The sequence below is a fragment of the Pomacea canaliculata genome, linkage group LG4, assembly GCF_003073045.1.
Source record: "Pomacea canaliculata isolate SZHN2017 linkage group LG4, ASM307304v1, whole genome shotgun sequence".
Lineage (NCBI taxonomy): Eukaryota > Metazoa > Mollusca > Gastropoda > Architaenioglossa > Ampullariidae > Pomacea > Pomacea canaliculata.
Window position 1 is genome coordinate 6,464,552 of NC_037593.1, and position 22,919 is coordinate 6,487,470.

General features: G+C 40.2%; 1 protein-coding gene across 1 annotated transcript; it reads right to left on the reverse strand.

Moving 5' to 3' along the window:
- Positions 1–1,946: 1,946 nt before the first annotated feature.
- Positions 1,947–22,421, reverse strand: LOC112561078 (mitogen-activated protein kinase 1-like). The gene is made up of 11 exons (XM_025233290.1): positions 22,083–22,421; positions 18,155–18,281; positions 10,496–10,551; positions 9,912–10,101; positions 9,333–9,465; positions 8,614–8,685; positions 7,362–7,441; positions 6,818–6,896; positions 6,170–6,279; positions 5,388–5,528; positions 1,947–5,153 (listed from the first exon to the last, which is right to left on the reverse strand). The coding sequence occupies exons 1-10, from the start codon at positions 22,211–22,213 to the stop codon at positions 5,403–5,405; spliced, it is 1,104 nt and encodes a 367-aa protein (XP_025089075.1). The 5' UTR covers positions 22,214–22,421; the 3' UTR covers positions 1,947–5,153; positions 5,388–5,402.
- Positions 22,422–22,919: the final 498 nt, after the last annotated feature.

A 22,919-nucleotide genomic window follows, 5' to 3' on the forward strand; every position in this document is an offset into this window, starting at 1 on the left:
CAGCTAAGTGATGTTTTGTGCTGTCTCAGATCATATTGTAAAGGGAGAAATGTTACATATGGGTACAATTTTGAAATAACCACATGGGCAGCTCAGCCTAGAATGTTTGCTCCATATCTACATCTTTTATGTTTGCACTAAGTTACATAATACCAATATGAAGAAAATACAATGAATCGTCTAGACAAAAAACATACTGTACTAAATGATTAAAATGAGGGTTTTTTTAAAGTGATGTCAGATATAGCCATCATTGCATATTTTCTGGAACATCATGTTTAGGATAGTGATGCAGATTTAAGATAAATGAAAGTTAGTGTAGACCAAGTATTATCACAATGGTGTACGAACAACAGCTACTATCCATCACGATCACTACAAACGCAGTGCTAAGTGAAAGTGTTGCTATAAATTCATGGAGAACTAGCTGCATGCTGGGATTCTGATTGATGTCATCGTTGTAAACTTAAATTTACTAGTCAAAATACCTGACTTATACAGCCTTATAGTCACTGTTATATGAATCACAATTATCGTTGCCAAATTTGAATGACAGGAACAAGAGGGTTTGACAAGAATAATTTTTGTCGTAGGTCAACCCCCATGACTCCACTGGGCAGAGTGATAAACTGGGCTTACTAGCAGTTGACTGCACCCAACAAGCACTAGTCAATATCAATTTTGGGGCCTAAACTCATGGCCAGTCAAGTAGCTCCTTTTCATGTATGTGTACAATGTAGCTATGTTCTCTTGTAGCCTGTAAAGTAACATTTTAATGTTACTGTCAGCTGACACAAAAACTTCCTGAAAAGAATAGAGATTTATTATAGACCATACAGGAACTGTACTTCCCAGCAAAAGAAGCTTATTTTAGACACAACATGATTATTTGCGTTCCAGTGATCTACCACACACAAGTTCTTCTGAGGCTATGAAAAGGGCTGTTTTTTCCCACGTTTTCTTCAGTAATAAGATTGAAAACAAAGAAATCAGCGTAGACTTTTTTTCAAAGGATTATGTTGATGAAAATTAAAAAAAAATCAGGAGAAATTCTGATAGACATAACTCATTCAATATGCTATCAGAATGGACTGAGGTAAGATCCACTGACCTGTTGCATATTTTTTACATTTCTTGCATGTTTGTTTCATCCATCTCTGTTTTTTTTTAAAAAATATTTTCTGGGAAATAGGGTTATTTTCATGCATTCCAGGGAAACTAAAGATTTAATACAGGCAGACTATTTAAAGACCAGTATAAGAAAATAAATTCATGTCTGTTTATCCATTTTATGGGCTTTGTGCTAGTTACTAAACCAAGTAGACATCTTAAAGACTTTTATAATGTTAGCTAGAAATAAACAGAAAATTCTGACTGGGAGTGGATTTTGATTTTATCCAGACCTATAAGGCACAATTTCAAAACTACTGGTGCATCACAATTATCATGGACAATTGGGATATCCACTATGAATGAGGTGAAAGGTCAGGACCTTCACATTATAGTCACCATACAAAGCTTGCTCATGTGTGCACAAGGGGCCCTGCTTCTGGTTAACAGCTATTTTGAAGGTGCCTTTGGCCACAGTACACTGTTCCAACCACACTGATAACCCAGCAGGCATCCTCAAGATTTATCCTGCATGCTGGCACACAACTTGCTGGTCCTTGTCCTGCAGTGGTGATATCTAATCTTCGTTCTTGCCATCTTCCAATATCAAGCTGAAAATGGATTCACTAAAGTATGGATATTTTTCTGATAATAATCATTAAAGGGTTGTAAGGGGGGTGGGGGATAAGGAATTGATAATGAAAGCTCCAAGTTACTTCATGACTATTCTAGTGGTCTTGACTGGGACATGACTTCCTGGATATACAAAGATCAATAGATGAAACAAAGCAAACACCTCCTTCCATGCTCAGTTTTAAGTCTTGAAACAAACAAGCTCAGACGGATGTATAATATAATTTTACTGACATCCAGGCCCCAAAGTAATCATTTTTGTATTTTAAAAAAACGCCATTAGCAGCACTGTACATAAACCCCAAGGCTTATGCCCCAAACTGCCCTCCCATCCCCATGTTTTTCTTAGGAACATTCTGTTCAAATCCTAATCTTTTTGCAGCATCTAGATCTTCATAAGCAATTTAAAAACTACAAAAAAAGTTGAAAGTTAAGCGGTTTTCATGCAGTGTTTCACTACGAATGAGAACAATGATGACTTGGAAAGAGTAGGGGGAGTAATTACATCAATCTACCAATATATAGATATGCTACAATGATTTCAATGATTTTTTTTTTTTAATTGTTGGCCGTTTCTCATCTTCCATACTGCTCAACATTCACTAATGCACAGCAAACCTATTCTTAGTCTATACTTTATTTGGTGTACATTAAAATTAAAAAACCCTAGAGAATTTTAAAAAGTTTGTTACTGGTTTCTTATAACCACCCTGCTTTCACTTTGCCTATCAAAGAACCACAACAAAGCTATTCTGCAGCTTGCATGGAAACATGTTTGTTCCAGCTTTAATTTTTTTTAGAAACCACTTGCAGCTTGTTAATACTATGCTTGGATATTAAAATTTTTAATAAACATAAATGGTTCAGATGCACAGCTGCATCGTCAGGAAGCTAAGACTGTGATTGCCATCCGTGGTTGTCCTAAACCTCAGGCTGTCATGTCAATGTTGCTTTCACTGGAAATGCATACACAAGTGGGTGTATAAGGCATGCAGTTCTTGAATTCAGTAAATTCTAGATTCAGTAAGTAATCCTCGTCTTTCAAATATCACTTGTGAAACAGTGGTTGTCGATAAATTCATTCCATGCCATATTTTCCAAGTAAACATTGAAGTCCGCCAGTGTAGCATTTAATATAAATGTTTCTAAATCTTGTACACATCTTGTAAACTGTGCAAGCAATGCAAAACACATCTCACAGGCAAAAATAGAATCTCTATGCAAAAGCTGTAACTGATGGCTAAAAGCCTATTCCTTTCACTAGTGCTATCCTTGCATGCTCAATGCTTCCGACTGCAGTACTGTGACGAGTTCAACTATAACTGTTCAATGAAGGCTACCATGCAGCATCACAAATGCTTACTACAGGCACCAGGACTTCAAGGGTTCAAAAAAGAAGGCTACTAGCTTTTTTTAAATGATGAATACAAGCCAACTACCTGTTCTGTCATTTAAATGCCATACAAAGCTCCATAACAGCTGATGAAAGCCAGCTAAAACATCCAGCAAAATGTCCAGGTGAATTTGCTCTTAACTAATCATTCTGCAAATCAAAATCATTGAGGGAGTGAGCCACTGTCTCTATATAACCACTTGTACTGTCATGCATGCCAAAGGACAGCACCGTGTTTACTTTAAACCTAGGTATGGGTTGTGATCGGATCAAATTCTAGTAATAATTTTCCCATATGGAAACTACGTCTGTCTACTCCACTATTACCATGCTCAAGGAGTAAAAAATACTTTTCCACCTGAGGTTTGTGGAACAGTTTCCACTCCATAGTATCCATACATTCTAAATATATCTGCTACTCAATTTCCCTCTCCCCCAATGGGCAACTAACAATTTATTCTATGGCAGTCAATCCTTTGATCACAAGGTAATCACAATTAAGCTATAAACAGGAGCAGTACCAGCCACCCTGAAACCACAGTCAAGATTATGAGTTTCTCCTCAAGAACGACAACTTACACCATTTGCAGTATATATTCTGTAACAAAACAACTCACATTTTTCTACATTATTCATCAGAAGTGGTAATGCAGACTACTTGCTTCACCCTTGTTTATAAAGCAATCCCTCTATGCTGTGCCATCCATCCAGAAACGGCCACCTTAGCTAACAAGTGAAAATAGCATACTCAAAGCATTAAACTAAGTTTTGTTGCAGCACTTATTTCCGGATTGCATTTGCTTGCCAATTTGTTACAACATCCACTACCAACGACATAAACAGGAGCAAGCTTAAAAAAAAAAAAAAAGAAGAAGAAAAAAAGACTGCACTTCAAATCGCTACCTAGGCACATGTGCCAACAGATATAAAAACTACAAGCACTATCTGAATACAAATAAATGAGTTACATGTTCTGATTTTTATGGATAGGACAAAAGATGTAGCATGTGTGTTAATCAATCTTCAGGTATGTTTTACAACTGTTGCACACAAACTACTCTGCAATGATATGTACAGGAAATAAAATCACAACTTACGGAACACAGTCTTTCAAGCAGTGACAGATCTGCCACAGGGTGGAAGGGGAAAGCATTTCTTTCCCTCAGGGCATGGTGTCATGGATTAACAGCATTTGAAATACAGATCACACATCCAAACAGTCAGCATTGTTTTCTCCCAATTATTCCCTCGGAAAAAGTTCCTTTCTCAGTTTTTCAAGTACATCTACTGACATATCTAGGTAAGGTTTAGAAATAAAAGTAAAAAAAGATGGCAGATTTTAAGTGTAAAGAAAAGCATGTAATTTTTTAGTTAAGGCTTGTAGAAACCTCATTTGCCAAGGATTGTGGTAGCAAGCAAAATTTATCTCCCAAACCAACAATGAAGGGACAAGCACACCAAATCGAGATCATTCTTCACAAACAGGGATGACAACAATGTCCTGCACTATCTCCTGAAGTTTACAAAAGAGAGACATCATGATGAATACCTATAGACAAACTATTTTGTGCACACATCCAAAAACAAACCAAAATAAAAAAAAAGCTGTAGTCCAAATCAGAGATAACAGTGTCACTTTTCTAGCCTTTCATCACCCATTACCCCCAACCCACCAACCCACTTAAATATCTTTGGCAGCTCTGGTATTAGACCCAATGTGGTCCAGTTATCACTTTCTGCCAAAGGCTCTTTTGTTGCAAACTGTCCTCTACATTTCAAATGAAACTGTCAGTCAGGTAAAGTTGATAGGACAATCACTAGACAATATTTACAAAGTTGAGAATTTGTGCACTTGCCACCACACTTTTTTTAAAAAAAAGAAACATCAACTCCTTCTGTAGAGAGGAGACTGCGAGACGTTGTACTTTGGTTCCTTGGTGCTCCCAAGTCAAGCCACTCAATGGCTTTTTGAGAGGATTTGACACGATGTGACAAACCTGCTCACTTCTCTCTGCCTCTGGAAATAAGAGTAAATTATTTCTTGAAGTAATTATGACATGCTCTCACACACCATCCTCATTAACAGAGTCTAATCAATCAGACCAGACCTTTCTTTACCAAATTTAAATATCTTTCTTCTAACAAAGGGAAATAAAATTGCTATCAGGGTGAGAAAAAAGTGATCAGCTAACTGTGCTAAGATATTTTGCATATCCAAAGCTTTACAACCAGTCTTGGAAGAAAGGTTTACCAGTAAAACTGATGCTCATTCTTTGATGGGAACGTCTGCTGGCTGAAATTTGAGAGTTTCCTGGTAAATGAGTTCTTTTAGCTGTTCCTTTGGTAGGTCATCCAATTCCATTTCAAATGTAAAAGGTTCCTCAGCTACAGGCTGTTTACAAAAGAAAAAAACATCATTGCAAGCGAACTATAGACAAAAGCTCATGAACCCTAATATCTACAAGAAGAAAAACTTAAAAGCAAAACCTGCAATTCACATGATAGTTTAAGAAACAAATTAAAAAAAATAAGGCGAGGTTACCATAAAAGATATTCATTAAATTCCCCAAAGCACAATAAGCCATTATTCTATTAAGCAATATACTCCACACAGTAACACAGCACATGCTATATAGTAACTATGATGTTGGGAAGTTTCTTCTGGCATCTCATCTCGCTGTTTTTATATACCTGTAGCAGGGTTTGACGTTTTTGGGTATTCTTACAATGGTATGCACAAACCAAAGCTAAGTCTTAAATTTTCCACCAGTATCACTGGAATCAAGCTCAAATTACAGACCAGCTGACAAAAGTGCTATGATCACTGGACCTAAGGTCAAATTACAGACATGCTAACAGAATACTATGATCACCAGACCTAAGATTGAATTACACATTGACAGAATGACAACATCAACAGATCAGAGAACACTGTATTACTGTGATTGCCAAAGACTGTATCTTTTACATCCTTGCTGACAGGGTGTAAATGTAGAAGGTTAAGACAGGCAAAAATTCTTCAGCAGATCATACCTCATCCCCGGGGTCATAGTACTGTTCAAGGTATGGATGTGCCAAAGCTTGCTCTACGTTGATCCTCTTGTTTGGATTGAAGGTCAGCATCTTGTCCAAAAGGTCTAATGCTGTAAAAGCCAGGCAAATCTCCTTTACAACATTTCTTAACAAATTAACTCCATTTGTACTAAAGATATTAAATACAACTATCAAAGGCCAGTGTTCACAACATACAAGGAAAAGTGTACAAGGCAACTATTACTCACCCACAAAGGAAAAGTCCTTCATGTAAAAAATGTAAAAACTCAGCAGAAATAAAATGTGCTCTGTGACTTTCCCACTCTTATGCCAAATAACCTTCTAAAGAAAATTGAACGTCTCCTAAGTAGGACTTAAATGTTTTACAGAATATTCTCCCACAAATTAAACTAAATATAAATCTTTACTGATTTGCTGTTTTAGTCAAATTTGATGTTCTAATAACTTTCTGAAGTTACTTCTAGATCTGAATTAGGCAAAATTTCTCAAATCAATTTTAAGTAATTTGTTTAAGTATACTATTTTAAATATGTATTATTTCAAAACAACAAAACTCACTAGTCAATAAACAGAATAGAACACACCTACCAACTGTTTCTAAATGCAGTAAGCAGTGATCTTTCTCACCTTTTGGATCTGCTTTCTGGTACATGCGTTTCCATGGCACCTTGGATTTAAGAGGCAAAGACTGTATATATCCCCGTGCCTGAAAAGATCCAATTTTTTTTTTAAAGAAACACAACTATTGAAATATTATCATTCTCATAGGCATGAGAGAGATCGAGGAATGCTTTACTGAAACGTTTAGCTTGTCAAGACTTGGCTGCCTGGGATAACTCAGGTTCAGAGTGGAAGCAGATAGCTGCAGGGTTAGAGCACCGTCATATGAACTAGAGGCATGTTGACTCAATATCCATGTGGTACAGCCAAAAGATCACAGCCAAGTAGGACCAGCTGTCAGGAGTGGGTATCTAACGGCAAAGCAGAGATTGGCACTGCCTTCACAAAAAGCTGGCCCCAAAATGTGAGATTCCAAATACCTTTCTCTCTAACAAGCAAAGAGGATAGGGGAAGACCTTTTTTGTTTTTTATTTAGGTCAGAAGGACTGCACCTTACACTGAAATCAATCCACAAAGTGGCCATTCCAGAGGTCATGGCACACACACACACCTTATCATTAATGATGCACATAAGATCTTCCTGGCTTGGCGAGCCCAGCACACCCAGGATATGATTCAGCTGGTCCAGATCTTTCCTACTGTCAAGGCCTTCAATCTTTGACGACAGTGCACAAACAGACTAGTCTAGACTACTCTTGTCAGACAAACATGCTTACATCTTAGTGAAACAGGAGTAAGAAATAAAAGCTATTTAAATCATTCTGCAGAAAAGGTTTTTACCCATGATAGACCTTCCTCTCTTGGCCCTTCAGATGGAGACTAACAAAGCAAGCCATTCCCTTATATTTTAATCAGGAGATACATCTTTCTAATTGCTCAGATATGCATGCAGCTTTCTTCAAGCACTTCTTCACAATGCTCTTTTTTGGGCTTAAGTTTATTAACACATGACTGTTTATAAATCAAGCTCAGTAAGAAAAGTAAACAAATTTAGCAAAAATTAATTTAAAAATATTTATGCACATTATTAATGGATGTGAATGTAGAGGTCTGATCAACAATGAAATCAGCTGAACTTTGGTACTGAGAAAATCAATGCATGAACTCCCACTGTAAGAAATCAAGGTTTTTAACTCATCCATTAAAGGGCAAATCAACACAACTGAGCTGTAGATATGAAGACATTTGCATCTACAGTGGGAACTATATTGGAGCTAAAAACCTACCACTAGTTCTCACCATTAAAAAAAAAAGTCCGAAAAACAGATTTGAAAAATCAAACTATGAATAAACACCATGTGCCAGTGAGAAAATGACTGCACTGACTGAAAAAAGGTACTTCATTTTTCCTAAACAACATAAGCTTGTATTTTATTCAGCAGTTAATTATAAAGTAATTGCTATTAACCTTCTTCTAAATTTGTTTGATACATGTGTTATTCAGTGTGTAAATGTTATATAAGGAAAGTCCATAAGCAGGATTCAGGTATTCTGGAATACGTAGTAATTATTCCCATAAGAATGATGAAAATTTGGCTCGTTATCAGAACCATTTTTTAAGAACAAGATAATCCTGTTACTGAGATTCGACTTTACATATTTCAAACACCCTTAAAGTCTAACCTTCCTTTATATGTGAAGAGCTCCGAGTGATAAATTTAAAATATGCATGCTATGTATAATGTATTGCTATAAAAATCTTTGAACATGCACGTTATGCACAGTTTATTAAGTTCTATTCATCCTCTATTCCCTGTCCATCTGCAGAATGATATGCAAACATAGAATAATAAAAAGGATACAATGTTTTCCTGGAAACAGCGGTCGGTTGCCAAGCATTTCTGCCAGTATGCATCCCACAGACCATACATCAACTGACTGCAGTCAAGGAAACCAGAAGAGCACTATGCTGTATTTCAAAGAAAACTAATGTAAACTAAAGGGGAAAAAGACATTTTAACATGTTTTACAACAAACACAAACCATGTTAAAGAGAGGTTCCTGGCTCAGGTGCCTTTGGGCCACAGCTCTGGCAACATGACTTTTAAGAAAGTTCTGGCTGGCCTCTGCTAAATTTTGCAAACAGCAACAACACAACTTACTTTATTTTTATGGCTGCTCTTAAGCAACTTTAAAGCCTAATTACAGAGAACTAAAATAACAGCATCCGAATGTGTGCATCTTTTCCTTTGTTCTATTTCATACTAAGAACAACTAAAAGAAACACAATTCATTTTATTTATTCACTTCCCAGTAAAACACAATGAAGGGAACTGAAAATCTCCATTATTTACACGTTCATAATAAAGACCAAGCTCATCAACTGGCTACACCCTACCCACTGTGCTTCATTCCTATCCAGCACCCTGTCCAAATTATACTTTTCATTACCAGTCACTGCACACAATTCTTCAAAGCATAAAACACAAAAGGGAATGACATGAACACAAATCAGTTCACATTTTTTTCTCTCTATAAGCTTCAGAGATTCTATGCACCCCAAGCAGCGAAAAAAGGATATTAGACTTCGTGTAACCCTTTGAGTTCAGCATAATCTCTGGGGCCCGATACCAGCGGGTGGCAACATACTCTGTCAGGAATCCAGTGTGATCGTGGTCAGGGTCAGCAATCCGTGCAAGTCCAAAATCACAAATCTGTGTCCAACAGGCAATCATGTTTATCATCTATACAGCCTATGTTGGACAAACAGTGTCTGTTACAGGCTATGCATGGAAAATACTATGAAAAAGATTTATTACAGGCAATACCCTGTTAAACTGAACATCAACTCATAAAATAAATTTTAAGGCATGTGATAATTTTATGCATTATTCTGTATAGAGAACTTATTTCAGTTTTGAATGCAATGATTCATTTCCTAAAGCAAAATGCAGCTCTTTTTGAAATTTGTCAAGCTGTTAGTTGGAAGCAAACCCTTAGGCCCAATAGAAACTGGCATTTCAGAACCTCACGATCAAATTTAGCTTACAAAGTTACATATTTTAATACAAAACACAAGCTTGGGTATCTTGAAAAGGTGTCATTAGCTTGAAAATGCAAGTGTGAAAACAAGAGGTGGAACCATTAGCTGGTAGTGTACCTTGAGATCACATGTGGTGTTCAGAAGAAGATTAGAGGGCTTCAGGTCACGGTGCAGGACATTGGCGGAGTGTATGTACTTTAGGCCTCGAAGGATCTGGTAGAGGAAGTAACAGACATGGTCATTGCTGAGCTGCTGTGTCTTCAGCAGCTTGTACATATCTGTCTCCATCAGGCACTGCACAATGTACCTGGCACCAGGTCAAGGAACATTTTGCACAATTTTATTCTAACCAACAAAAAGAAAGGGGAACAAAAAACCCTGAGGGCAAGAGGTGGATGTTACGCACAATTTTATTCTAATTAACTTTTGTGTAAACAAGCATAAAGAAAACATTTTGCACAAATTTAGCATTTTATTCTAATAAAAAAAAAAGAACAAGACAACTATTGTAATTACTGTAATATATACATCATTACATCATGAACAAAATAATTGCAAGTTTATGCAAGAATTGTCTTAACAAGCTGACCAATGAATCTGATCTCAAAAGTGCACAGAAATGCCCCTTCCCCCTGCATCAAGTGTGTGTGTGTCCTTCCCACCCCCATCCTCTAAAGATGTGGCTCTGTAGTGAAGGATACACATCCTTCATTTCTGCCTGGGATGCAGCTCGCAAGATGTCCCTTATATCGATGATCTGCAACACAAGTGATATATTAGTACATTACTCTCTTCTCTCCTTTCAACTGACACATTACGACATTGAAAAACAAAACACAAACAAAAAAAACCCAAAAAGCCACCTGCACCACTTGTACAACAAGCTATACTTGTGTATGAGGTTTAAGAACTGGAAAGTATTGCAACACCTAATAACCATGCTGGTATCAACAATTATACCTGCAAATAAAGGATAAGAACCAGAGAGGGTTGTAATACTTAATAATCACACTGAAGGAAGCTGCTGGGGAGGGGAGAGGTGCCAACACATGAAGCTTCTCTGTTTGTGAAAAGAAATGGTAAATACATTTCTACCTTTTAACAAAGACGTTCAAGCACATATACATGAGTATTTCAGATGCTAATATTTGAGAGGGTTGGTAGCTTGGTAGGTCACTGTGAAGCTGAAGTGTTGATTTCCAAGCATGCTTGGGTCTGTGACTGGAAAACCCAGTCCTGTCCAGCAAATTTGGATACCTGACTGATCAAGGGAGGTAAGGGCAGTGGAAGTAAGAAGGATTGGGCTCTGCCTTTTTGCATACTGTGGCCTAGACATGGTGGACCACCTACACTCACTGTCACTAGGTCATGGGACACTTTGTTTTCATACATTAATGAAAATTGGGTGGGTTGAGGGGAAACAAATCACAAAGTAAGATATTTCGACTTCCATCCCTTTCCTCTTTCCAAACTTCCCCCACTACCCGTTTTAAACCTAGGTAGAAGCTTAAGACATTGGGTGGGGGGAGGGGGAGGGGGAGGGTGTAAACAGAGAGCAGCTGTGGGTGACTGTAGCGCCGCTTCCCAATCAAGTGGAGCACTGGGACGCACGTGCGGTTGTCGGATACTTATTTATAGATCCTTGCCGGCTCTTGTTCCCTCTACAGCTCTCAGCACAATCGATGGCAAACAGACAATCTGCTTCCTGACATTTTCAGGAAAATCCAAAAGGAGACAAAGAAAAATCTACGTCCGCAAAAGGTCTGTGCATTGATCAATGTTAAGCCCACTCCTTCCTCCAAACCTTCTCCCCTAGCACCCCCAGCCCCCGCCACACACGTCCTGCTGGCTGCCACTCTCTATCCCTCCTCTACTCCTATTCCTGCTAAAACGGCTAAAAGTCTAAAGTTATGGCACCTAATTCTCTGTCTCCTGGGCATGGAGTAGCCCGATAATCTGCGACGCCCCCCAACTACCATCACCTACCCCCAACTTCTCCCGTTCGCTAACGATCACTGCTCTCCAGGTATGACGACGACAGTGATGACGACTTAGTCTGCTTGGGTCGGCGCTGTTTTACTTTCGACTGCTGCCAGTCTAAGGTGACAAAAACACAATCACGATGGCAACGTCTAGGATACTTCAAAGGGCCGAGACATGATGAGGTCTTTGCTCCTCTCCCACTACCCCACACACTGACCAGCCCTTTTAGAGCCTGGCTGTCACAGCGCATGGCACTGGTGACCTTTCCTACAACGAAACCGCGACTTCCGCGACTGAGACTGGCACGTGCACAGCCCTTGTACGCGTGCGGTCACGTGTCCGCCAGCATCTCGCTCTGCTGCCAAGTCACAAGCATTCTTCTTCCCTCACCCCATCCTGCCCTCCACAACGTGTGCCTCGCGCTGCAGGACATCCAGTCACGTCACGCACAACGATCAGGTGACACCTGGGCACGTGCGCACCCGACAACGACTTCGAGAAGAAACTGCGGTTGTCGAGTTTTACCCGTGGTACGGAAAGTCGCGAATCGTATTAGCGTTAAGAAGCTTATTAGCAGCATCTCTTCCCGCTAATCTTCCCTAGCTTCAGCTCTGCTGTTAGGGATGCAGATGAGAAGCGATGAATGCCAAGTGGCGAGAACACCAAAGCGAGAGACCGGAGGCGCGTCCATTTTCCAGTTCGATACCCGAGTGGCGTAACGTACTTAACTCCCTCAGCTGACCCCACCAACTGATAAACTGACCTTACAAACCAAAATATCAAAATCAAATCCTGCTCATGCGTTGGATCCTCCCACACCCCCCAACTTGCACCGATCTCTAACAGAAAGCAAGCAAAGCACGCCTGTACGTCTTAGTGAAACGCACAGGGCGCGAGGCAAGATGTAGAAGTGTCCGAAGACCGGGATGAAGTCAAGGCGTCTTCACGCGGGGTGTGGGGGACCGAGTGGTGGCGGGGGTCGCTCTATTTCTGGCCACGGCAGTGGCAGTTCCGTGCAATTTCCTGGCGCCACCCAGCTCGGTCAGGACCAGCCGGCGACGTTCTCCCCACAACTCCTCCTCCTCTCCCTCCCGTCCAGCCCGATCCCATCAGTCCTTGCGCGCCTCTCGGCTCCGGACGCAGGCGACGTGGTGCACGCGCCCCACATCCTCATCCCCCCATCCACGCATGCGCCGACCGCGCGCCCGCGATCGATGAAGCCATCTATATCCTGGGATCCACAGTTCCACGAAGCTGCCAAGGTCATGTGGACTTTAAAAGAAAATGTTTTTAAAAAAAACTTAACTTCGCCAATAGCGACAGAATTTGTTTAGATATCACTGTGTTAAAGAACCGCGCCTGCTTAAGCATGATGTAAGTAAGCCACTCACTTCAAGCTGTTCATGTCTCCCCTTGACAGGTAGGTTCTTTAGAGAATACTGGTGCTTGCAGTCCCCCCGGATCCATGATGCACCGGTATATTTACATACCATATGAAGCACCAAGAAAGATATAACACTCACTGTTTGGACCACAAAAGAGGGAGGAGAAGGAATGGGGTGGGGCTGTTAACCAAATTTAGTCGAACATTGAAAAACAAACAAAAAACTTCCCATCCAACCCCAACACACACTCTCACCACCAACACAACGCTGGCCAATAAAACACACAGCTTACAAAGCATGTTTTTCTCGTACGAGTCGCCGTACAGCCGAGATGAGTAAAGAACATGGTAAAGCTAGGATAGTGTAGCAGATATGTAGCAGGTACTGGGAAGATGAATCACCATGTAAGTCTGATGCACAACAATAATAATACGCAAATGTCGCTGATATTGATTCAACAATACTGCTCATTGCAATATGGCGCCATATCACCACCACCAAAGGTGGAGGTCGAAGCGCTTCATATACTTACACATATACACGGAGGTGCACGAGAACACCTTAGACAATTCTTAAACGCCCACAGACAAACGTTTGACCACGCTTGGAAAAGTGTTTATAAAACGATCATGTAAAGCCTCTGTCAAACTTGCTCAAACCTTTGTCCATATTTGTCTGGGTTAAGAAGGGCCTTTAGAGTAGACATTAAAGGCACCTTCACACACACACGTCTCTCTCTCTCACACACACACACCCGGAGTATCTGGAGAAAACTGCCGACGATCAGCCCTGTAAACAGGTGTCATATTTACAAAGAGAGAGGTGTTGGACCCATGGCGTCCAGTGTGCAGTCCTGCTGACAGGTGCTTTAACCACACTGCTCGGGTCAGTTATTAAACTCAAACACTTCCGCTGTCTCTAAACTCCATGCTGGAAAGACTTGCGATATGTGGACGCACGTTACAGTATGCTCAGTCTAGATTCCAAAGCCGCAACCCACGACCTTCTAGGCCCAGCCTGCATTGTTTACACGTAAATATGGCCTCAGTGCTTAGTCTGGGGTAAGGCATACGGGGTAGACGAGGAAGGGTTCAATGGATATCGACCCACGTCATCACATCCGTGTACTAAAACACCCGACAGAGCCACCTCCACCAACGACTAAAAACTACCCTGGGTATGGTACTCGTACCCGACCTTGAGCCAAAAGATCTTACAGCGTGAGGGTGCATTTCATTAAAGTACAAACCCAAATGTAACGCTCTGGACCACAACAACAATGACTTATTATCTCAGGCACGCAATGTTTGCCGTACAAAGACCCCACAGAGTGTGTTCTCGCTTTTATCAGCGCCAATCCCTTCAGATTCCGTGAGACCGGTCAGCCCCGCTAGCGCAGAGGTAAAACGTTCTCTGGTTCCTCAGCCTTGCAGTAAGGACTGCACGTGTTCTCCGGGGTCACGTGTACCTCCCTCAGGACAGAAGGTCGGGGAAGTGACTGGTGGAAGGAGGAGGAGATTTGGGAGATACTTCAGTTTCCTATTCCTTCACTGGACCCCCCCCCCCTCTCCGACCAAGAATGCGAAATGACCACTAGGTGTAAGAATTTTTTTTTTAACAGATTCGTTTTTGTTGTTACCCCTGTACACGACATGGCTTGTGGATATGGCCGCTAGGCTAACAGAGCAGTCAACTTCAATGTTTATAAACTATTAACATCTCAGCAGTTCTATAGACGTCAGCCATCCAGGAATGATGGGTGTGTGTTGGGGGGGGGGGTTAAGCAGGCGCAAGCACTCGGTCACCAGATTAGCTACAGGGTCCACAGCGACCAGTTCTGAGGGAGGACATGAGGGCCGAGGCCGAAGCTATTCTAGATCGGAAGTCATGCAACCCCTGTTGTAGTAAGATACCTCTGCTCCATAGCTACGGACTCCGTGGGGGCTTGACCTACGCCTTGTGTTCAGGTCACTCGCTCGGGTTACCTTGTGACATCGCGGTTGGTTTCACTTCTCCGCTCAGCATACCTTCTGCTGTCTGCAAGCTTAGACAGCTTAACGACACACCTGACCTATTCTGTCGGCGGCAGCTCAATATCCTGCCGTTCTTAGCTGTTCTGAATGTTGAGGATAAAAGAACTGGGGCAGCGCTCTTTCTATTTCCCCTACCCCCACTTCATCAATGCATTTCAAAATCCTGCTCCACCAATGCCTTCCCTTCCCTCCAGATCACACTCCCATTTTGGGCTCCGATATGACCTATGTTTCGATTTAACCTAGCAACCTGCTGGAAAACAGTCGGGAAAAAGAAATGTGAATGTGCAGCTTTTGAGAGCATAAAAAAGACGAAAGGGTGGAGGTTGGAGGGGGAGACAGAGGAAATGGAGGGGAGGGGTCGCATTTCTCGTGTCGGCAACGCACACCAAGGCAACGCACGTTGTTCACAACACTCCCGAAATGGCAGCACGAGTCGCCGGCCCTGGCCAAGTGCAGCAGCAGCAGCATCGTCTGTCGCACGGCAAACGCGTCACGCGTCACACGACGGCAGTCCTGCAAATTGATTTTCGTTTTCGTGGCGTCTTTTTACCGCAAGTCCCTTCTCCCCCGTCCTCCCTAAAACACACACACACTGTTCTATACGCCAATGAGCCATTCTAACATAACTGCAGCGAGGCACTTTGGATGTACACTGTCTGCCGTCGGTGATGCACGCAGCGTTTTCACGCCATTCTGTCCTCGCCATACGTACCATGCGTCACGTACACATGGGATGAAGGTGGGGTGGGTCGGTCGGTCGGAGAACCAAACAGGCTGGGTAAGGGGGATGAGTGAAAAAGATTGGTCGTTATCATCGACATCCTGGTGTCTGTGGAAGACAAGCCTGTGCAGAAAAATATCGCCGCAAACCCGTAAGCATCTTAATATAACTCGCAAGCTGCAAGCGGTCTCTGCCTCCAAGATGTCATTGCATAAGTGCGCAGGGCGGTGCCGAGCCGAAGGTTGTTAGCTCCCTTGAGCTAAAATAGCTAGCTGTGTTTGCGTCCCTTGCTCGCGAGCAAGCATGCATATTACGAAATAATTTCAAACTACCGATTTCACGTTTATCTGGCAGCAAACATGTTTCTATGCAATGTGATGACTGAGTGTCCTTCGCGTGTTGGCACTGGAGCAATTTGCAACGAACAAGCTAAAGGACAATAACTTCTGTAACCCCCTCCCCACCACACCTCTTCATAATATCAAAAAGAAAAATGTCCAAGCACAATGTCTCGTGCTTCATCCCGCAATGTGCTTGGGCTATTGTCTGGGTTAATGTTACTTTGAATGCCTGACAAATCAAAGACAGCACTGCCTTTATGTGCACACTTTTTGGGGATAATTTTTTTCCCAGCATGCACTGATAAAATTCTCATACCAAAGAAATTTTAATTTTAAAATGGAAAAACTATTGCATTTTAGTTCATTATTGTCTAAGCAGCAGCTGCAGCAAACATACATTATCTTTACTGAAAGTAAACGAAATTTAATTTGCTCAATTTCCTATTGTCACAAAGAGCAAATAACTGATGACCAAAACTGCAAACATAACAAAATCTTCAATTTGTCATCTCATCGGCTTTCAGCAAAACTGTCACTTAATGACAAACTAAAACTGTTGCTTTAAAAAATGCAAACAAAGTTTAACTTACTGATGACATTTAAAAACTAATTCTAAGCAAGTTGATAGCAACAAAAAAATGCAACAGTTTCGAGCACTTGTGCAGATATGCACCCTTCACTGCTGTTCTCACACTCTCACATATATATATATCTGTTATCCCTAGCCTTGTTATAACCTTTTTACTGATGCCCATCAAATGCCAAATTAACATCACACACACTGAAAGATTGCCATGGCAATGAGCCCATTCTACTTGTCAGGGGAAACTACCACTGTCAAAATCTGAAGAATAAACATGTTAGACTGCCAGTAACTGCAAGTTGCTGGCGTTTCTTGGCAGCTGAAAGACCCAGGGTCCAACACAAGGACTAGGTTTCAGAATTATAATACACAAAATGGATTACAAAAGAGCTAGATTCTGAACTACACCATATCCCTGTCCAAGCATTCAAGATCAGTAGCAAACCAAACTTTTAGTGAGAGTAAAGCTATTTACCAAAGCCAGAAAAATCAAAAGCACAAAGAAATGGAATTTCAACACGATTTTGAAGTGCTCAACCCAAGACAGCACTGAATTATTCTGAACATTAAATGTACCAAGGGTAACACATCCAATTTCCTAAATCTACTTCCTGCTCTGGACAGAAAGCTGCCCAATCTACGAGATCATCTGCAATTTCATGAGCTAGATGCACTACAGCACTGATAAAGAAACAAGGAAACATAAAGGTAAGTAACAAGACATGAATAGGTCATAATCGCCTGTGACCAAAGCAAAGGCTGAGAAGTCTACCATGACAACATCTGTGGCTTCTAAAAGAGTGCCACACTCTGAAACTCACAAAAAAATAGTTAAGGTTTTAATGTCTTAAGTTCCAAACGATACTCTCCAATTTCCAGCTCTTTCGCTTGCCCTTGTGTCCGGTTATCCAACTCATGATGATAACAACTGGTCTTCTTTTGTGTAAATTTAGGAAGCAGTTCCTTATCTTCTTTCTGTCTTCACTGTCAATCTACGTTCATGTACACTAACATCATGCCATATGAACCAAGTATACCCGGGAGTTACCAAACAGTACAATACCTAAAAGGAACTAACTGCCTGTTGTCAGAATTGGCATTCCAGACCTTAGTATTTACCTGTTGATGTTAGCAAACTTAAAATTCTGAGAAGTAGAAATTTACATAGAAACAAAATGTGAAAAAAAAAAAATTTACTGGCATAAAGCTGGACAAAACAATATTCTGATTCTAGCATCAGTCAACAAGACACCACCTCAAAGACATAAAATCCTAATTAGGAAAGACGTATAGCAAAAGACAAATACTTACATTTTCATGTTTCAATCTATTGAGAATCTTGATCTCTCGTAACGTTCGCTGACAGTATGTTTGGTGTTCAAATGGAGAAATTTTTTTAATCGCTACTCGTGTATCTGTCACATTGTCTGTTGCTGCTCTGAAAACAAAAAAACACACACACAGAGGCCAGTTAGTCAAAGCAAAAAAACACATTCAGCCAGTCATCACTCTTCACTGTTAGCACTATCTGAAGATTATACTGGTCCCAATTAAAAAGATGTAGGACAAATTTAATAATAACAGTAAATTTATATTTTCTGTTCCAATTGAGGAAATGAAATCTGCAGTTATGTCAGCAGAGGAATCATGCAGAAGCAAATGCAATTTTTGCCATCCTTCTGCAAGATTAACTTTTTTCTTCTTTTAAAAAAAATTGTTATTACCTTAAAGCATGTAACCTGAGAGTACTTCAACCATCATGAGAAATAAGTTGCATTTTCTATCATTGTGGTTCTCGTTCCACACAGCCTTCAACTTTGACACTGTCTCATATTACTTGCACATCTTCATTTATGACTTTTTGCCTCTGATACAATTTTGCAGAACCCCAGCTTGTAAATTCTCACACTTTTTCGTTACCTGCCTGACAGATCTGAGTAACATTTTACCTATCACTGCCATTATGAAAAACAATTATGCCATATGTGTAAAGATCTATGGGTATAGGCTGCCAGTTCTGGGAGACATTGACAGGCACTTAACTGTTACAGTTAGGTCTGAATGTTTATTCTTGGCTAGCATAGGAAGCACAGAGCTGATAAATCGGGACATTTCTCTCCTGCAAGGGTTCCCAGGCATCTGTATCATTACAGACTTGCAGCTTCAAGCTGCATGTTAGACACCACCACACATCCAGGCAACTAGTTCTGAAAATTATTTCATACTCAGCCTGTTAATTTACTATGGAGTAATTTTCAAGAAAGCTTCAATAAACCTGAAGAGGAACATGAAAAACAAACTGGGTTTAGCTATGGGGACAGCTACAGACCACCAGCTCAAATAACAGTTACTGGTAATCATTCCCTTTAACAATATCATAAGGAAAAAAGCCACACCTGATGAAAACAAGCATTTCAACTGGTTAAAGATTTCTTTTAGGGCATGAAAATAGCTGTCTCTGTATTCCCACTGCTGACAAAGTGAACAATCACATTCTTAATCAGAACTAGCAACTGCCCTGTCAATGTTTTTCAGACACTTTCTCCCAGTGCCCTAACCTCACCAAACCTCTGTACTCAAAAGGCTAAATAAAAGCTGGAATGTTCCACAAAAAAGAAATGTCTCAAGGTACTATGCTGGTCACCTCAGTATCTGAATAATAAAGGCAAACAAAAGGCCTTTCAACGTGAGTGTTAAAAATTAGTATTTAGTATTCTTAGGTCAGGTTTTCCCAGAGCTTTGAACAAATACACACATGATTCATAGAAATATATCATATTAATTTTATAATTTTCTTTGTATTTTTGCAAAATCTCTCCTGGTCTAAGGTGTCCCCTTTCACACCCAAAACAAAATGGCTTTTGGTTGAACATATAAAGTAGAAAACAGTAATGGAACATATTTTAGAAAAAAGGTCTTCCAAAAAATCAACCCTCATTTTTTAAACAATAAGCCTTATGTTGAATAAAGACAAAAATTATTATGTTTATTATGAATATCTGCAGCTGATTCTAATAAATCAGAGCTTGTTACTTTAACAGACTGGTGGAATGCCTAAAAAGAACGTTTTACAACAAATAAAACGATATACTTTAAGAAGCTGCTAACTACTCTATATTCCATTTACAAACAAGGAACTTGTGATTTAACACAGTTTCTGTGTAACAAACAAATGAAGAGTACCATACTCAAATTATAATAACTTCAAGTGCTGTACAAAGTACAACAGGCTTCAAAAACATTCACTCATTATGACTAATGAGCTGAGGTTTATTAACAACTTTTTCAGTCACTGTTGATATCAGGTCGAATACAACTATTTGCCGCTTTACAACCCAACAAAAGTGAAAAGGACTTTTAATACACTTGTTTCATGTAAGCTTGAATATATTAGGCATCCCAAAAATATTTCATGTGAGTACTACTCAGCATATGAAAATGAGTAGGAGCAGCAAAGCACTTATAAACTGCCCAACTCATGTTTTACGTCAGAAACAAGAAGAACCTTCAGCTAGAGATCCCTGCCAAGAACCATCTTGACTTGGCACCTTCCTGAAAATGTTATTATTTCAGATAAATCATGACTATGAAGCATGGAACACTTGTCAAAGCAAGAGAGTCCCAGAGCACGAAATGAATTAGCATACCTTAACATTATTACCACTTCTCTTGTGCAATAGAGCTAAAACACTAAAGATCAGAGGGCTCCTGGCAAATTCTTGTGTTCATGAGCCTCTGCTGGAAATGATTAGCAAAAACCTTGCCAACAACTTCATTTTGCATTCATATCTCTGTCATAAGGAAAAACAGGTACCAAATATGTCATGCCTCAAGGCTGACTCAACAGCCTCCTTTTGTTGTGTTTGCCATCAACACAGTGACAGAGACTGAGTGAGCCATTATCACGCATAACTACTTCTCAAAGAAATGTATGTGTGCATTCACACACCAGTATATTTTCAATACTCTGAAAATTTTAGCTGCAAGATACTTTCTTCAACACCTACTAAGATTCTTTTTACTTGCAGTTAACATTACAAGAATTTAACTATTATTACTATACTTTGTGAAAATACAATGCAGTTTTTTCCAAAATTTTTCAGACTAAGTTACTTTTATTTGTGAAGATTATGAAATAATTAAAGACAGCAGGCATGTATTTTCATGAATTTACAATACAGAAATATGAAAAGCCAGTGTTGTTGCAAAAGTAATTATTAAAAAAATTCAATCAGCATTCAACATGGCTACAGACTTCTTGCTTAGAACAGCAAATAATAACTTCCAAAAAGAAAAGTAGATAAGGAAGGCATATAAGTTACCTCACAAAGAATGAGGCATAATGAAGGTCAACAAGATGTATGCTTTCATTTACATAAAAATTGGTTCAAAATGTTAGCTGCTTTATATTACTAACCATTAGTATCTTGAACTATATCTAATGTCAATAATGAAAAAGTATATTCCAGTATGTCAAAAAACCTCAGTTCAGTGTATTTGCACATAACTTATTTCCAGTTCTGAATTCTGTGGTGGAACAAACTTTCATTTTACTTGTTTCTTTCCTGTGAAGTAAAGTTTCACAAGATCCTATGCTTGATAACATAGTTTTAAGACTGTGAGCATCAAGGAACAGTTGCATTTTTTAACAACTGCTAGATCGATGTAAATTAATTAAAAATCTAACATTAATAATATATAAATGGGTTTTCCCACAATCAAAACAGAACAGTCACTCTCCACGCACAACACACACATCGATTGCCAATGCACGCACTATAGTAAATTTTCGGCTCTGAATAAATACATTTGTTTTATCGCGCAATAAACTATAGAAAATATCAGACTAGTCTCAATATTTAACCGATAGGCAAACAACTTCATGCATTCCTTGCGATGAACAATGAGTATTGAGTCGCACACATCACGGAAATGACTGCAACCCATGCTTAATAAAAGTGTGACCTCATTCTGCCACACACTGCACATTCAAAACTTCATGTTCGTTAGCACCCCACCCCGTCCTCCGCCTGTACACTAGCACTAATCACCATGTCTGATTTCTTTACAGCATTCTGTATCGACTCTAAGCCAGTCTACGAAATTCTGCACTGCTCGAATGAGGAAGACACTCAGTGTCGAGTAGTAGAGTTGCTGTGGGTTCTCGAGCGCGTCTGCCAATCCTGAAAGTGAAACACCTGTCCACAAAGCAGGCAAAGTAAAAATGCACGATACTTACACAACCATGCCATATGCACCCTCTCCAATATACGAGAGGTTTGTGTATCTTGGGCCGACTTCGAACACCTGTCCACGAACTATTTCTATGTTTTTGCCTGCTGTCTTGGTAGGAGCAGGCTGTGCCGCCATATTGGACAGTGACGCACAGGGATGGAGGTAGCTTGATCACGTGACAAGACAGCCGTTGACGTCAATGTACCAAGACATTTTTTTTTTTTTTCAAACCGACTTGAAACGGTCGCCGCTCATTCGTTAGCAGACCGGTTAGATGATGCTGAAGGAGGAGGAATATTTGATTCATACGAGTTTGCTTTTAACATTTATTATTACGCTGAGCTAACATTACCAACTGACGCACGCTTCTTTGCTGCAAGCAGGCAGCTGCAGCGGGTTCCGGGTGTGCCCGTTATTTGCAGCTGTGCATTTATTCATAAGTGCAAACCCCCAACGATTTCCTAGTCACGCATATGCTCCTTGTCAGTGATTTCATAATACCTGCATGGCACTGTTCGTTTCTGCGACAAGAGCTAGACCTTAAATCGACTCGTTCAAGACGAAATGTAAAGGAGGAGGGAGGAAAAAATCAATGGATGCAGCGTGATACACAAGACGCCAATTGTGCAAACACCTCAACACTAGCCTCGTGGCTAGCGTATCATCTCTGTATAACTGCATTCTGACTGTTGATTTCAGTATAACAACAATCACACCCCACCTACCCGTTCACAGGTACATGCAGTAGGCATTCATATGTTGTGCACTGACAAACAACAATCACACGTACGTACCCTACCTACCCGTTCACAGGTACATGCAGTTGGCATTCATATATGTG

What these genes read in the sequence shown, in the direction of transcription:
- LOC112561078 (XM_025233290.1), bottom strand. Translation starts at nt 22,213, where the DNA reads ATGGCGGCACAGCCTGCTCCTACCAAGACAGCAGGCAAAAACATAGAA. An exon ending in GGTGCATATGGCATGGTTGT is followed by an intron (nt 18,282 to 22,082) that starts GTAAGTATCGTG and finishes TTTTGTTTTCAG; the next exon opens with AGCAGCAACAGACAATGTGA. An exon ending in CAGGCAGAAATGAAGGATGT is followed by an intron (nt 10,102 to 10,495) that starts GTATCCTTCACT and finishes ACCTGGTGCCAG; the next exon opens with GTACATTGTGCAGTGCCTGA.